This window comes from Coregonus lavaretus (genome assembly GCF_964263955.1).
Source record: "Coregonus lavaretus genome assembly, chromosome: 32".
Classification (NCBI taxonomy): Eukaryota; Metazoa; Chordata; class Actinopteri; order Salmoniformes; family Salmonidae; genus Coregonus; species Coregonus lavaretus.
Genome location: NC_140019.1, coordinates 35,957,456 through 35,975,249, shown reverse-complemented (window position 1 = coordinate 35,975,249; position 17,794 = coordinate 35,957,456). Strand labels below are relative to the sequence as shown.

At 43.4% G+C, this 17,794-nt stretch overlaps 1 protein-coding gene across 1 annotated transcript in view; it reads right to left on the bottom strand.

The window, feature by feature from the left end:
* Positions 1–17,794, bottom strand: part of LOC311108017 (protocadherin Fat 2-like) — a 76,295-nt gene that overhangs the window by 55,958 nt on the left and 2,543 nt on the right. Inside the window, exons 2-3 of the mRNA XM_084150652.1 lie at positions 6,256–9,564; positions 5,375–5,686 (exon numbers count right to left, since the gene is read on the bottom strand). Of these exons, the coding sequence (XP_084006778.1) occupies positions 5,375–5,686; positions 6,256–9,547 (3,604 nt within the window). The 5' untranslated portion in view covers positions 9,548–9,564. The remainder of the gene's footprint in view (positions 1–5,374; positions 5,687–6,255; positions 9,565–17,794) is intronic.

Genomic DNA, 17,794 nt, shown 5'->3' with positions numbered 1-17,794 from the left:
CCCTTTAGCAGGCCAATTCTCCTACTGTCCCTTTATCGGGCCAATTCTCCTACTGTCCCTTTATCGGGCCAATTCTCCTACTGTCCCTTTAATCGGGCCAATTCTCCTACTGTCCCTTTATCGGGCCAATTCTCCTACTGTCCCTTTATCGGGCCAATTTTCCTACTGTCCCTTTATCGGGCCAATTCTCCTACTGTCCCTTTAATCGGGCCAATTCTTCTACTGTCCCTTTAGCGGGCCAATTCTCCTACTGTCCCTTTATCGGGCCAATTCTCCTACTGTCCCTTTAATCGGGCCAATTCTCCTACTGTCCCTTTAGCGGGCCAATTCTCCTACTGTCCCTTTAATCGGGCCAATTCACCTACTGTCCCTTTAGCGGGCCAATTCTCCTACTGTCCCTTTATCGGGCCAATTCTCCTACTGTCCCTTTAATCGGGCCAATTCTCCTACTGTCCCTTTAGCGGGCCAATTCTCCTACTGTCCCTTTAATCGGGCCAATTCTCCTACTGTCCCTTTAATCGGGCCAATTCTCCTACTGTCCCTTTAATCGGGCCAATTCTCCTACTGTCCCTTTATCGGGCCAATTCTCCTACTGTCCCTTTAGCGGGCCAATTCTCCTACTGTCCCTTTAGCGGGCCAATTCTCCTACTGTCCCTTTATCGGGCCAATTCTCCTATTGTCCCTTTATCGGGCCAATTCTCCTACTGTCCCTTTAGCGGGCCAATTCTCCTACTGTCCCTTTAGCGGGCCAATTCTCCTACTGTCCCTTTATCGGGCCAATTCTCCTACTGTCCCTTTATCGGGCCAATTCTCCTACTGTCCCTTTATCGGGCCAATTCTCCTACTGTCCCTTTAGCAGGCCAATTCTCCTACTGTCCCTTTAGCAGGCCAATTCTCCTACTGTCCCTTTATCGGGCCAATTCTCCTACTGTCCCTTTAGCGGGCCAATTCTCCTGCCAAACTAAAGCGTCTAAGTGATCAGTAAACCTGATGAAACAGGTTTCATGACTGGTTTGGCCTTTTTCAGCTGTTTGTGTTGAAATCTGGGTGAGGCTGTATGGGGTCACAGCCTAAGTTGATATCAGGGCAGTGGCATACAGACTAAACATGCCTGAGAAACGTTAGTTCAGTTCAGTTCACCACCCGACTGCCCCAAGTGACACCTCAGGGGGCGTGGAGATGATCATTTTGGGGGGCATTTAGCTTTTACGGCACTCAAAACAAATCCTGCTGGGTCTTTAAGGGATACATTATTTAGGCAGGTGAGACGGGTTAGAAAGTGTGCTGCTGCTTTTATCATTAGCTGAGACTTGGTTCACATTCACACGCGTCTGTGTTTTTGTACTGGAGTTGCCCATCTCTGCTAGGTCTCCTTGTAAAGAGGTCTCTTGACCTCCATAGGGTTTTGCTGGGTTGGCAGGTAGCCTTGAGGTTACAGTGTTTGGACCAGTAACCGAAAGGTTGTTGGTTTGAGTCCTGGCGCAGACAAGGTTAAAAAGCTTTCTCTGTGGCATTGAGCAAGGCACTTAATCCCAATTGCTCCTGGGGCACTGGATGAAGTTACCCCACTCCCTGGGGGCTTTGGGATATGCAAGAAACACATTTATGTTACACACTTGTACAAGTGAATAACAGGACAAATATAAGCACCCCCCAAATGATTATTATTTTCTAGTTTAGGTTTATCTTCCAACTGGTAACCCTTAGCTATACTGCTTTTATTCAAATCTTAACTGACTTCCTGCTGGGACATCTGTACAGATGCGGTACTATATGTACTTAGCTGCTACACTCCTGAATTGAGATCTTAGTCAGACTTCTCTGAGTCATGCCTATCCTGTTCAGACATGAGGAGCACAGCTCATATCCTCTCGTGACAAAACATAAATCTACCATGCTGTTGCGGGATACAAGCTGAGGTTTCACCTTATTGATAGTGTCTTATCCACCTACAGTGTATTCAGATCCCTTTACTTACATTACAGCCTTATTCTAAAATTGATTAAATGTATTTTTTTCCTCATCAATCTACACACAATACCCCATAATGACAAAGTGAAAACAGGTTTTTAGAAATGTTTGCAAATGTATTAAAAATAAAGCACAGAAATAACTTATTTACATAATTATTCAGACCCTTTGCTATGAGACTCGAAATTGAGCTCAGGGGCACCCTGTTTCTATTGAACGTCCTTGAGATCTTTCTACATTGGTTGGAGTCCACCTGTGGTAAATTCAATTGACTGGACATGATTTGGAAAGGCACACAACTGTCTACATAAGGTCCCACAGTTGACAGTGCATGTCAGAGCAAAAACCAAGCCATGCGGTCAAAGGAATTGTCCGTAGATCTCTGAGACAGGATTGTGTCGAGGCACAGATCTGAGGAAGGGTACCAAAACATTTCTGCAGCATTGAAGGTCCCCAAGAACACAGTGGCCTCCATCATTCTTAAATGGAAGAAGTTTGGAACCACCAAAACTCTTCCTAGAGCTGGCTGCCCGGCCAAACTGAGCAATTGGGGGAGAAGGGCCTTGGTCACGGAGGTGCCCAATAATCAGATGGTCACTCTCACAGAGCTCCAGAGTTCCTCTGTGGGGATGGGAGAACCTTCCAGAAGGACAACCATCTCTGCAGAACTCCACCAATCAGGCCTTTATGGTAGAGTGGCCAGATGGAAGCCACTCCCCAGTAAAAGGCACATGATAGCCCGCTTGGAGTTTGCCAAAAGGCACCTAAAGGACTCTCAGACCATGAGAAATAAGATTCTCTGATCTGATAAAACCAAGATTGAACTCTTTGACCTGAATGCCAAGCGTCACGTCTGGAGGAAACCAGGCACCATCCCTATGGTGAAGCATGGTGGTGGTAGCATCATGCTGTGGGGATGTTTTTCAGCAGCAGGCACTGGGAGACTAGTCAGGATTGAGGGAAAGATGAACGGAGTAACGTACAGAGAAATCCTTGATGAAAACCTGCTCCAGAGCGCTCAGGACCTCAGACTGGGATGAAGGTTCACCTTCCAACAGGACAATGACCCTAAGCACACAATCAAGACAGGAGTGGCTTCGGGACGAGTTTCTGAATGTCCTTGAGTGGCCTAGCCAGAGCCCGGACTTGAACCCGATCGAACATCTCTGGAGAGACCTGAAAATAGCTGTGCAGCGACGCTCCCCATCCAACCTGACAGAGCTTGAGAGGATCTGCAGAGAAGAATGGGAGAAACTCCCCAGATACAGGTGTGCCAAGCTTGTAGCATCATACCCAAGAAGACTTGAGGCTGTAATCACTGCCAAAGGTTCAACAAAGTCCTGAGTTAAGGGTCTGAATACATATGTACATGTGATATTTCTATTGTTTTTTTTAAATAAATTTGCAAAAAATTCTAAAAACCTGTTTTTGCTTTGTCATTATGGGGTATTGTTTGTAGATTGATGAGGGGGAAAAAACGATTTAATCAATTTTAGAATAAGGCTCTAACGTAACAAAATGTGGAAAAAGTCAAGGGGTCTGAATACTTTCCGAATGCACTGTATACTCTTCACTTTGTAGAAGAACAAGGCCCTTGACATAGTAATGAGTTAAAGGCCCAGTGCAGTCAAAACCCTGATTTTCCTATGTTTTATATACACTGAGTGTACACCTTCCTAATATTGAGTTGCAGCCCCTTTTGCCCTAAGAAAAGTCTCAATTTGTCAGGGCTTGGACTCTACATGGTGTCGAAAGCGTTCCACAGGGATGCTGGCCCATGTTGACTCCAACGCTTCCCACAGTTGTGTCAAGTTGGCTGGATGTCCTTTGGGTGGTGGACCATTCTTGATACAGACAGGAAACTGTTGAGCGTGAAAAACCCAGCAGCATTGCAGTTCTTGACACAAACTGGTGCGCCAGTAGCTCAACTGGTAGAGCATGGCGCTTGTAACGCCAGGGTAGTGGGTTCGATCCCCGGGACCACCCATGCGTAAAAATGTATGCACACATGACTGTAAGTCGCTTTGGATAAAAGCGTCTGCTAAATGGCATATTATATTATACTATCATACCCCTTTCAAAGGCACTTTAATATTTTGTCTTGCCCATTCACCCTCTGAATGGCACACATACACAATCCATGTCTCAATTGTCTCAAGGCTTAAAGATCCTTCTTTAACCTATCTCATAGCTTTCACCTGGATTCACCTGGTCAGTCTATGTCATGGAAAGAGCAGGTGTTACTAATGTTTTGTACACTTTGTGTATATTTCCCACTATGAGGTTGGAATAATACTGTGAAATTGTGAAAATTATTATAATGCATTTTTTGTGTAAGAGCTGTTTGAAAAGACCATCTGAAATTTCAGTCCATTTTGGTGGGATGGAGTATTGGCCTGCCTGGTGACATCACCATGAAGTAAATTTGTTAATAGACCAATAAGAAAGAGAGTTGCAAACCTCTTTGCCAACAACAGCTAGTTTTCAGTTTTCCCCTCCGCACTCAGACCACTCCCAGGCAGTCTTAGCGAAACTAACCTGTCTCTTGATTACACTGAGTGTTTCTATAAAAACTCTCATCTATTGTACGTCTTCCAAGGCATTAATGAAGCGTCTTTTCTGCTTTGATCCTTTGGTGTTGGGGAGGCACACAGCCAAGCAGAGATTACAAGTCGAGGACGGACGGACGTGTAGGCGCTTGCGACGTAGAGCTAATCTGTTTGCAATTTGCCCTGTTTTCAAAAGGCCCATACTCTGTTGCTGTGTGACAGAGATTTGGGGTTTAACTTTCTGGTTGGGCAGTTGATCTTTTACACTCACTGCCCTCCCAGCCCAGACATGACTGGATCATTTGTTAAGTGTCTGTGTACATTTACAGGTAGAAAATAAGTGTAGTTTAACCTTGGCCCGGCTTCACCCTGGGTGATGCACAGTGCTGCTGAGACATGTTATCATAATTTTTATTTTTTAAATATTTTTTTAGTCATTTAGCAGACGCTCTTATCCAGAACGACTTACAGGAGCAATTAGGGTTAAGTGCCTTGCTCAAGGGCACATCGACAGATTTTTCACCTAGTCGGCTCGGGGATTAGAACCGTCGACCTTTCGGTTACTGGCACAACGCTCTTAAACACTAAGCTACCTGCCGCCCCATTTCTATTCGACTTGAGAAGCCACAAGCTGCCATGTTTTACAGCTAGTTAAACTGTATATTGAGATGTATATTTGATATTCATGAATTGCAAAAAATTTGATGTACATTTGACGACACGGAATGTATGTTGTCAAATTTGAAATGGACGCAATACAGCAGCCTGCATTTCCTCAAAGGTGACTAATGACACAGGAATAAAAACACTAAAATCACATCGATCCATGTTTCCTTGTGAAATGTGTCAATTACCTGTCTTGGGGTTGATGGTGAAATACGTCGGCGGTGACTCCAACAGCTGGAAGGTGAGTTTCCCCTCCGAGGAGCTGTCCACATCAGTAGCAGTCACCCGAAGCACTGACTTGTCTTCGGGCATGTTTTCCAGGACGGAGCCGAAGTAGACCGGCTGGGACAGCTGGGGAGGGTTATCGTTGATGTCCAGGACTTCCAGAAATACGTCTGTCCAGGTCACCAGAGGGATGGTGCCCAGGTCTTTGGCACAGACCGACAGCCAGTAGTGTGGGACGGCCTCGTGGTCCAACGCCTCAGCCGTGCGGATCACTCCTGCAAAAACAGAAGGAGAAATCATTTATAATGTCATCCATCTTGTATTTGCATATTTTTTTTTTGCTGACAGGTGATGAACAACTTTGTTAAATCGTCTAGGTTTACCCCAAAAGTTGTTCTTTGGTTAAACTGGAGGATACGCTATCAAATGTAAAAAAAATTGTAAGTAGGAGTAATAATCTGAAAGGGAGGCCTGGTGCATCAGTGCAGGTGTTCAGCACTACAATGACAGAGCATTGTCTATTCATTATCCTCTATCCATTTGTCCAACAGGAGTGAAGCATGCTACTGGGATGTGATACTTTGTGAGGTCACAGGCTATCCTCTGTAAAGTATCCAGTATGTAGGAACATAGACAGGTCCCAAGCAGCCTCAGGTTATTTTAACACACCATTTTGTTTTACCAAAGGCTTTATCAACTGTTATCCCACTTCTCATCTACTGTAACAGCAATACATTCATGCTAAAGACAATTCTATCAAATAGGGGGAGTTTTTACTATTATCACACACACACTAACACACACACACACACACACAAACACAGACACACACGCACATATTTACCTGTTTCCTCATTGATCGTGAAAACTCCCAGGCCAGATCCATCGTGGATGTGGTACCTGACGACTCCGTCTCTCCCCAGATCCCTGTCTGCTGCTGTCAGCGTCAACACTGAGGTTCCCACAGGTGCGTCCTCCAACACTGAGGCCTCATAAACAAACATGGAGAAGACTGGCCTATTCAGGTTCTCATTCACATCCAGGACCTCCACCTCGATGAAGCAGGAGGAGGAGAGTGACCGAGGAAGGCCATGGTCAACCGCTCGAACCGTCAGGTTGTAAGACTGTCTCCTCTCGAAGTCCAGTTCCTTCTCAAGGGTTAGAGATCCCGTTGACGCGTCCAGAAAAAAGGCCCCGTTTTCACTGTTCTTCAGGTTGTAGCTGATCTGTCCAGCGCTGCCCAGGTCTAAGTCGTAGCTCTCGACCCACAGTAGCACCGTCCCCAAGGGAAAGTCCTCAGGAACTTTGATGTTGTAGATCTTGGGGACGAACTTGGGAGGATTGTCGTTGATGTCCTCCAACAGGACTACCAGCTCGGTCATAGAGAAGAGCTGTGGGTCTGTTTTAGACTGATCTATAGCCTCTATCTTCAGGTCATGTCTGGGAAAGGCCTCTCTGTCTAAACGACCAGACACTTTCACTTCTCCAGTGAGTTCATTGATCTCGAACAGATCGGTTAGCGTTAGCATCGAATATAGGATGTTTCCATTGCCCTCGGAGTCTAAATCTGTTGCGTGCACTTTGAATATCCTCGTGTCAACTTCTGTGTTCTCTGGGATGTGCACGACATACCTGGATTGGTTGAATACTGGTCGGTTGTCGTTAACATCCAATAGATTCACAGTGAGAAATTTCCATGCTGAGGTTTGGGGGCTTCCTAAATCATAGACAGTTACGTTCAAAATGTAGATCTCTTTGGTTTCTCGGTCTAAAGGACACACAAGCTGAAGCTCCCCAGACCAAATACCAATGGAGAAACACCCGTCTTCATTTCCACTTGAGATGGCGTACACAAGCTTGCTGTTGAATCCGGTGTCGTTATCTGTAGCCTTGAAGTGAAGGATAGTTGAATTCAAAGGGATGTCCTCTCTGATGTCAATAGTACTCGGGATGCCAGATTGGAACTTAGGAGAGTGCCGGTTGATCATATGAACGTCTGAGAAGGATTCGTCATCCTCGAAAGTCAACACTGGCTTTATGGATTCTATCAGTTTGTCTGTGAGCCGTTTCAAAATCCCAGTCTCCTGACAACTGACGGTGGCTTCAGTGCCCTGTTTGACAACAGTAACAGTAACAACAGGGGGCTCAGAGGTATGTTTACCATCTGTTGCTGTGATTCTGAGTCTGAACGAAGGTACTTCAGTCTCAATCGAAGCTGCGGGTATCTGTTTGATCAGTGTAATGACTCCTGATACAGCGTCGATGTCAAACAGTTGTTGGTCATTCCCTGACTCGATCACATATCTGAGCTGTTGTAGTTCGTCCAGGTCAACAGCAGACAGCTCTGCGATTGGCTCTCCTACCGCTAAATCTACAGGTATGGTGGCGTTGCATCCCACCTGCTCAAACAGAGGGGTGTTATCGTTGACGTTGCTCATGGTGATCGTCACAGCGCACTCAGAAACATGACTGAAGGGACTGCCGCTGTCCGAAGCCCACACTCTGAGATGATACCACCTCTTCATCAACTCGTAGTCCAGATCCTCAGATGTAGAGATCACTCCACTGATTGGGTCTATTGTGAATGGGGAAGTAGCTGAGTTGACTATGGCATAGGTCACGAAGCCATTTCGGTCCCTGTCCTCGTCTATTGCAGAGACTGTTAGAATGCTGCTACTGATAGGTACATTCTCTGGTAGTGTGGCTTGGTATGAGGGTTTGGTGAATTTGGGGGCATTGTCGTTTTCGTCAGTTATCTCAATGACTATATGAGTCTCGGCTTCACCGTGATTCGCTATCACGTCGAATTCATAACGAGACTTTTTCTCGAAGTCAAAGGACTCTGAGGTAATAATTATGCCTGTTTTGGGGTACATCTTAAATTTGGAGCTATCAGAGTTACTTTTAATGTGGTATGTAACATTCAAATGTGCTGGACTCATACTAACTCTGATCACATGTGTTTTTGGTGGTGAAAACTCACTTAGTGTGAGAATGTAAGTGTCTTCCAGAAAGCTAAACAGGCTTTGTTTATAGGGAGGGATATGGATTTCTGAAACTGGAGAAACTAATGGTGGAACGCTCTTGTCTTTAACTTGAAGGGAGAGGTTAAATCCAGATGGGCTCTGTGACCAGTTTATCCTCTTGGTGGAGACCACTTGGAAACCATCGCCTTGCAGGCTGGATGGGATAATCTCAAAATACCTCTGTGGATCCCCACCAACAATACTAACGGACTCAACTGGCTTTACACCCGACTCTACATGGACATCAATAGTTATCTTCTCGTATTCGTCCTTCTGAGCTAGGACAACTGGGAGAGGTTTGATGATGGGGGCGGTTGAGGAGACCTTTTCTATGGTCACTGTAACCCTGGCTACGTTGCCAAACTTCTGAACCCCAGATATCTTCTTGTTCCTGTCCTCTGCTAATACAGTGAGATCGTACGTGTCCGCTCGGCTGTGGTTCAGTCTCTTGATGAGGCTGATGGCGCCTGTGAAAGGATCAACGGCGAACGGATGGGCTCTACTCGTGAAGTAGTAATAGAACTCAGCGTTGCAGCCAATGTCCGCGTCCGTCGCACTGACCCTGACCACACTGGACTTCAACGGAGCGTCTTCCCTGATGACTACGTTGTACGAGGCTGGGTAGAAGAGCGGTTTCAAGTCGTTGGTATCAAGCACCTGAATCGATACTTTGGTCCTGGCCTGGAAGTCGTTAGTGATTTCAGTGGCTTCAATGGTGAGAGTATAACTGTCCTTTACTTCCCTGTTTACCGATGCAGAATTACTGCTTCGCGTTTTGATTCGCAGAATGCAGAAATCCCCTACTCTGACCTCTTCCGCTTTGAATAGGCTGTCGTCGTCTCCAGAGACGAGTTTGAACTTGATGTCCCAGAAAGGATCGGTTACTACGATACCCATCTTGATGGGACTCTCCACAGCAGTCCTGGGGGCTGAGTTCTCATTAATGGTGGCATTGTAGAGATTATAGGTGAAACTCATGGGAGAGCTGTCCTTTCCAAGCTCCTTTCTCAAGCGCCAATTGTGGTACTCGTTACTTGCTACTAGGTTTAGTAAGACTGCTACCACTACGAGTAGTGTACTTGTTTCTGTTGTAACCATCTTCACTGTCATCACCAGGATCCTCAGCTCTGGGGGAGAGAGAGAGAGAGAGAGAGAGAGAGAGAGAGAGAGAGAGAGAGAGAGAGACAGAGAGACAGAGAGAGAAAGAGGGACAGTTAGATTTTAGTTAATATGGTGGGAACAAATATACTTTTTTTTTTTCCTTCTTTAAAAAAAAACAATTAATGCGGTATAGAGTTCAATGAAACTCACGAACAAGTACATACAAAATACAGCTCTTTGACCAGATTGTGAACATATCAGTCATTTCCCTAGTACCTGCTCCTGTCTGAACAATACAATGTGAGCGTTAAACACCCAATGAGACAACGCCACAGTGAAAGCCTGCTGTGAGGTATTTGTCTCCTGTTCCAACATGCCTTGACCAAAGCAAAGCAACACGTTGTTTGAAGACAACAAACAGCCTCAGAGCCGCATTAGAGTGCCTTTCCCCCCATGTCATTATTCCGTTCTCTTGAGTGCAACAACTGATAATCAAATCATTATTATAAAGCCTTTGTCAGCATGTGTTAATAAAACAGGATTTGTTGTGTGATGACAGGTATAAAACAGGATTAGGTGGTTTTGTCACCACCTTTATCCAAACATAAATACTGTGACTGTTCGTCTGTGTTCTGAGCTGTCTTCTGTTCAGACGTTAACCTTTTACTCCTAAATGTAAACACATTTTAAAGCTCAACAATATACAGCACGGACACTTTTCTCTACTGGAGAACAATAATTTATACATTTGCCAATAAAAAACGAAGACTTCAAATATTCATATCAATAGGATTATATCCACAACTCAAAATAAATCAAATATATAATTGGCCTTTAGGTGAAATGTTCTGGGGTTTTTTGTGCTATATTTGGCAACAATAAAGACTCCAGTATTCCTGCATGGTGATTTTACCTTCTCTCAGCCCTTTAAGTGACCATAGCTGATGCTCACCAACTCCATGACTGCTACCTAACGTCTGAAGTTTACAGGAGATCTCAGAGAGATCTGGAGTGAGAGGAACACTTAAGCTGTTCTCCTTGAAAACTTACATGAAATACCTGTCACTCTGTTACTGTAGCCATGAACAAATTCCTGTTTACCTTAACTAACCTTTCACTTCCTGTTTACCTAACTAACCTTTCACTTCCTGTTTACCTAACTAACCTTTCACTTCCTGTTTACCTAACTAACCTTTCACTTCCTGTTTACCTAACTAACCTTTCACTTCCTGTTTACCTAACTAACCTTTCACTTCCTGTTTACCTAACTAACCTTTCACTTCATAGTGTGTCAACCAGTGGAGGCTCCTCAGAGGAGGAAGGGGAGGACCAACCTCATTGAATTTCATTTGAAAAAATAGTGAAACATTAAATACGTTTTTAGAGAAAACTATACTAAATATATTCACGTCACCAAATAACTGATTAAAACACACTGTTTTGCAATGACGGTCTAAGGTAGCCTCAACAGCACTCTGTAGGGTAGCACCATCGTGTAGTCGGAGGACAGTTAGTTTCCGTCCTCCTCTGGGTACATTGACTTCAATACAAAACCTAGGAGGCTCGTTTTTCTCACCCCCTTCCATAAACTTACACAGTAATTATGACAACTTCCGGAGGACGTCCTCCAACCTATCAGAGCTCTTGCAGCATGAACTGACATTGTCCACTCAATCAAAGGATCAGGGCCCAGTTGCATAAAACATCTTAAGTACATTTTCCCCTTATCTTTCCCTTAAAGTTTCCTTAACTTTAATTCAGTTGCACAAAACATTTTAAGGCGGATTTCTCACTTAAATTAAGTGAAAAAGTTCAGGGTGCCAATGAGGTCCCTTAAGTGTTTTCATTTAGTATGGATATCAATGCAAACAGCATTTGTGGAGATGAATGTTGCTTTGTTCTACGCTGGTTTCAAAAGGAAAACATCCACCAGCAAGCTAGCTAACCAATGGAAGGTGTGCAATCCATGGCTACAAAGCTAACTGGCTAGCTAGCTACCTACTCTGTAAGTTAGCTGGACGGGCTAGAAAGGAATAGAAACAAGTTGAGAAAAAAGTAACAAAAATAAACATGTTTTAATATCTTCTGAATCAATTTGTTTCTCCTGTCTTGAATGTAGAAGTTCTATTTTGCTATCTCAAAATAAATGTGATCTCTTTGACAAGAAGTTCATTCAGTGAACCAGGTGTTCTCCATGGTAACCAGAGACTCTTTCTGCATACATGCCTTCAAACTACCCTAAAACCCTTAAATGATGCCCTTACCTTAGAAAATGTTTGTCCCGCCCTGGCTCTGGGGACTCTTATATGTTGAGCCAGGGTGTGTAGGGTCTATGTTTTGTGTTCTATGTTCAGTTTCTAGTTCATGTGTTTTCTAGGTTGGCCGGGGTGGTTCTCAATCAGAGGCAACGAGAATCAGCTGTTGCTTGTTGTCTCTGATTGGGAACCATACTTAGGCAGCCTGTTGTGCACTTGTGTTTTGTGGGATCTTGTTCCGTGTTGGTTTGTGTTCATGACCGAGGACTTCACGTTTCGTTTTGTTGTTTTGTATTTTGTATCGTGTTGCTAGTACACTATTAAAGAAATGTACGCATATCACGCTGCGCCTTGGTCCAATCATTATGACGATCGTGACAATGTTTGAGGGGCTCTATGCAACACTCTTTAAAAAAATCCCTTAGGTAAGGGGAAATTAGTCCTTAAGGTAAACCATTAAGGGAAACAATTAAGATGTTTTATGCAACCGGCCCTAAGAATGAATCTAGTACTGAAAGCATAAGCTACAGCTAGCTAGCACTGCAGCGCATAAAATGTGGTGAGTAGTTGACTCAAAGGGAGAGAAAGAAAATAGTTGAACCGTTTTGAACAAATTAATTTCTTCAAAAATGAAGGAGAAGCAAGAGAGAGAGAGAGAGCTAGCTATATTTCTTTTTTTTCTCTCACTTTTACTTACTTAGCTAGCGAATGCAGCTAGCTAGTTTAGCCTACTCAAACACAGGGCTCAAAAAAAAAGAGAGGGATGCTATGCTAGCTAGCTGGCTATGGCTATCCAACACTGGAACTCTTCCAAGTCAAGGTAAGCTTTTGGTTTTATTAATTTATTGCCATCGGGGCCAGCCGGTCTAACTGCTGAACCGCTTGGTTGTACACTGTACTGCATGATTGTAGCGGGTTTACTAATGCGTTAGTTCTAGTAGCTATGACGTTAGCTAATATGGTGACAACGGTGTAGGCTGTGTGAAGTGGTTTAGCAGTCATGAGATGAAGGTTTGGCTTGGAAAGGTTTTTTCTGCCTGGTCACAGTCTGCTGATGTGTTGTGCACTGAAGACAACAAGCGAAGGGAAAAGGTGACAGGAGGAGAGGGCGTCGATGCAAGAAATAATTATACAATGATCTGGCTGCTATGAAAGTGAACTGCTTTCGCGTGTGATCAGGGGCGTATTCATTCCGCCGATTCTGTTAAAAAAACGTTTCTTAGAACGGAAGCAAACGTAACGAAATGGGGATATACATACCTGAATTTGTCCAATAGAAATTCTAATTTGCAACTGTTGGACTAATGATTACACCCTAGATCAGCTAGATGCAGGCAAGAGTGTGCAAGGCGGTATTGAATGTGTCAATGTCTGTCACCTTGATCACTCAAATCTCTCTCGACCTGTGTGCACCTACGTTGTAAACTTTCATTCATAGGCTAGGTTGTAGCCACCTCATGATGGGTACAGGGAATATGTGAGTATCATGTAGAAGCCTAAACCTATCGATGTGACATTTAACTGGGTGAGTGGAATATGAATGACAGTCATCCTATATGCTGAAATAGAAATAAGGCCATGCTCATGAACAAATGTTTTGTTCCTCCCTCATCTTAAAGGGCATCGATGTCAACAGTAGTATAAAGTGATTGATTGTTTTTATCCTTAGAAGCTAACTTTCACAAACATGCAAGAACACAAGGCTTTACAGATTATTATAAATTATGATTTCACTAATCAAATGTGTTTAAACTAGTAATTCCTCAGCCGTCTCTCATGACAACTTCTGAAGATTGAGACTCAGATTCAGACTGGTGCTTAAGTATCCAAAGTATTTCAGTAGCAGTAGGCCTACGATGTTAAGTTATCCCATAGATTGTGAGTATGGGTGGTCCTGGGAATCAAACTCACTTGTGTTACAAGCACCATGCTCTACCAACTGAGCTACAAAGGACCTGAACATTTATGTATACTAAACAAAAAATATAAACGCAACATGCATCAGTCAATTGAAATAAATTCATTAGGTCCTAATCTATGGATTTCACATGACTGGGCAGGGGGCGCAGCCATGGGTGGGCCTGGGAGGGCATAGGCCCACCCACTTGGGAGCCAGGCCCAGCCAATCAGAATGAGTTTTTCCCCACAAAAGGGCTTTATTACAGACATGAAAAATGTCTGGGATATTTTATTTCAGCTCATGAAACATGGGACCAACACTTTACATGTTGCGTTTATATTTTTGTTCAGTATAGTTTATTGGGTTTAGACAGGGATTACGTCCAGTCATGTTATCTCTTTAAATTTGACGCCATATCAATTTACAACCTTCAGATCATTCTAGTTGAACCTTGTCCTTTATATGAACTGATGATCTTACCCACCAGCAGCACTGCAATGCCAGCCAGCTGTTTATAAGACAAACATTTCCTTTTAACCCTAACATCTGGAAATGAAATGGTTAAGCTCCATGTCCATGTTGTGCATCCCAAATGACACCCTATTCCCTATATAGTGCACTCTGGTCAAAGTAAGTTCCTGCCCGTCTTCCTCCTCCTCCTCCTCATCCTCATCCTCATTCAAACCCCCGCAGTCACGACCTGTAGGTACACGCTCAGAACAGATCATATTTCAACATCACCCCCATGCTATTGTACCTGTAAAGGTATTTATTTGGGGCAAAGTTGGCAGCATTTTTGAGCTATGATTTATACCTGCTCATTAATATATCTCTCTCTCGCTCTCTCGCTCTCTCTCTCTCTCTCTCTCTCTCGCTCTCTCGCTCTCTCGCTCTCTCTCTCTCTCGCTCTCTCTCTCTCTCTCTCTCTCTCTCTCTCTCTCTCTCTCTCGCTCTCGCTCTCGCTCTCGCTCTCGCTCTCGCTCTCTCTCGCTCTCTCCCTCTGTCTTACAATTTTTCTCTGTGAAATGTTATATTGCCTTAGGGCTCTATTCAATCCGTATTGTGGATGTTCAGCGCTAAAGCCACATTTAAATGTAAAAGCAATGTTCCCGCGTTGGCGAAGACTGCATTCACAGTAAACGCTGAATATGTCGGCTCAATCGGAAATTACCTTTGAATTTCTATCACGCAATCTGTAACGCTTCAGCGATACAGATTGAAAAGAGCCCTAAATCGACTGTGCAAGGCACAGGATCAAACTAATCTGTGAGGTCTATTCGGTGAGCCCTTGATTTTCTTTAACATTTATTTTCACACAAAAATTACTGGTGTGAAAATGTATTTTGATAATTTATCTACCAATCCTTGAGGGTTCCTTATTCCCCATATATATAGTATGTTAATCTCTTCTACAATAATCATCATCAGGGCTTCTACAATCATCATCTTCAGGCCTTCTACAATCATCATCATTATCAGTCCTTCTACAAACATCATCATCATCAGGCCTTCAACAATCATTATCATCATCAGGACTTCTACAATCATTATCATTCCCAGGCCTCTACAATCATCATCATCAGGCCTTCTACAATCATCATCATCATCAGGCCTTCTACAATCATCATCATCATCATCAGGCCTTCTACAATCATCATCATTAGGACTTCTACAATCATCATCATCATCAGGCCTTCTACAATCATCATCATTATCAGGCCTTCTACAATCATCATCATCATCAGGTCTCTACAATCATCATCATCAGGACTTCTACAATCATCATCATCATCAGGCCTTCTACAATCATCATCATCATCATCAGGCCTTCTACAATCATTATCATCATCAGGCCTCTACAATCATCATCTTCAGGCCTTCTACAATCATCATCTTCAGGCCTTCTACAATCATTATCATCATGCCTTCAGCAATCATTATCATCATCAGAACTTCTACAATCATCATCATCATCAGGCCTTCTACAATCATCATCTTCAGGCCTTCTACAATCATCATCATCATCAGGCCTCTACAATCATTATCATCAGGCCTTCTACAATCATTATCATTATCAGGCCTTCTACAATCATCATCATCATCAGGTCTTCTACAATCATCATCATCAGGACTTCTACAATCATTATCATTATCAGGCCTTCTACAATCATCATCATCATCAGGTCTCTACAATCATCATCATCAGGACTTCTACAATCATCACCATCATCATCATCATCAGGCCTTCTACAATCATTATCATCATCAGGCCTTCTACAATCATTATCATCATCAGGCCTCTACAATCATTATCATCATCAGGCCTCTACAATCATTATCATCAGGCCTTCTACAATCATTATCATTATCAGGCCTTCTACAATCATCATCATTATCAGGCCTTCTACAATCATCATCATTATCAGGCCTTCTACAATCATCTTCAGGCCTTCTACAATCATCATCATCATCAGGCCTACAATCATCATCATTATCAGGCCTTCTACAATAATCATCATCAGGCCTTCTACAATCATTATCACCCCTTCTATTATAAAGGACTCCAGGCTTAACAGATCAAGATTTGTGGTTAGAAACTAGCTATGTTTCAACATAAATGAATACCTACATGAATGTTTCTGTGGAAATTCCAGTGTGCATTTATGTAAATACCTCTATTACAGCTTTGTAGGTAACCAGGATACTTTGGAAACTACATTATGGCAATTATGAATCAATATATCCTACTAAATATTTTCTCAAGTACAACACTTAATGTGAAGTGTTGTTGATGATGGTTATTCTGGAACACATTAAGCACAGCTCACAGTATAATGTATTTCATTATTCAGTATATTGGCTCAACTTTATCAAATGGGGAAGTGGACAACTGTCCAATCCCAACCTATTTGTGGACTTACAAAGTATTTCAGCAGCAGTAGGCCTACGATGTTAAGTTATTCCATAGACCACTGCCCTGAACAATGACCCTGTCTGGACCAGTGAGTTACCCCCCACACCCAGTATCTCTGGACATCAGCCGTTAGTTACCCCCCACACCCAGTATCTCTGGATATCAGCCGTTAGTTACCTCTCCCCACACCCAGTATCTCTGGACATCAGCCATTAGTTACCTCCCCAAACCCTGTGCGACAGGCAGACCAATTAACTAAATTACTGGGAGTGGGCTGTAATTTATGGCCAGGTCAAATGTCTTCATTCTAATGTAGTGGACAAGACTGGTTTACGACGGGGCACCATCCATATATAACATTTACATTTACATTTTAGTCATTTAGCAGACGCTCTTATCCAGAGCGACTTACAGTTAGTTATTTTTTCATTTTATTTTATATATAACACGCGCACACACACACCTACACACACCTACACACACACCTACACACACCTACACATACCTATCTATTGGTAAGCCTCTCCTCACAGTAACATCACTATGAAGGCTATTCCAGGTTCAGGAATGTGATGTACAACAGGAACTCGTCAACTCCTAGATCCTCAGAGCACCAGAAAGCCCTCATTTGTTCAGGCAGGAATATGAACAGAGGAGAAATGGGAATGAAGACAGGTAAGACAGGGAAGTCAGGAAGTCAGGAAGTCAGGGAAGACAGGGAAGACAGGGAAGATAGAGAAGACAGGGAAGTCAGGAAGTCAGGGAAGACAGGGAAGATAGGGAAGACAGGGAAGACAGGGAAGACAGGGAAGACAGGGAAGATAGAGAAGACAGGGAAGATAGAGAAGTCAGGGAAGACAGGGAAGACAGGGAAGTCTCCATAATGGAAATGGATGAGTGGGCTTCCAGGAGGTTATCTGATGGTCCATCTGTCTGCTATAGGTACTAAAGTTAAAAGTTCAGACCATCAGCATCGCACACATTTCACAGGTGGTATGTTGGTAGAGCATGGCACTTGCAATGCCAGGGTTGTGGGTTCGATTCCCAAGGGGGACCAGTGTGATTTTTTTTTTTTATGATGCACTCACTACTGTAAGTCGCTAAATGACTCTAATTTACAACGTTTAAAAGTAAAATACAGTGGGGAGAACAAGTATTTGACACACTGCCGATTTTGCAGGTTTTCC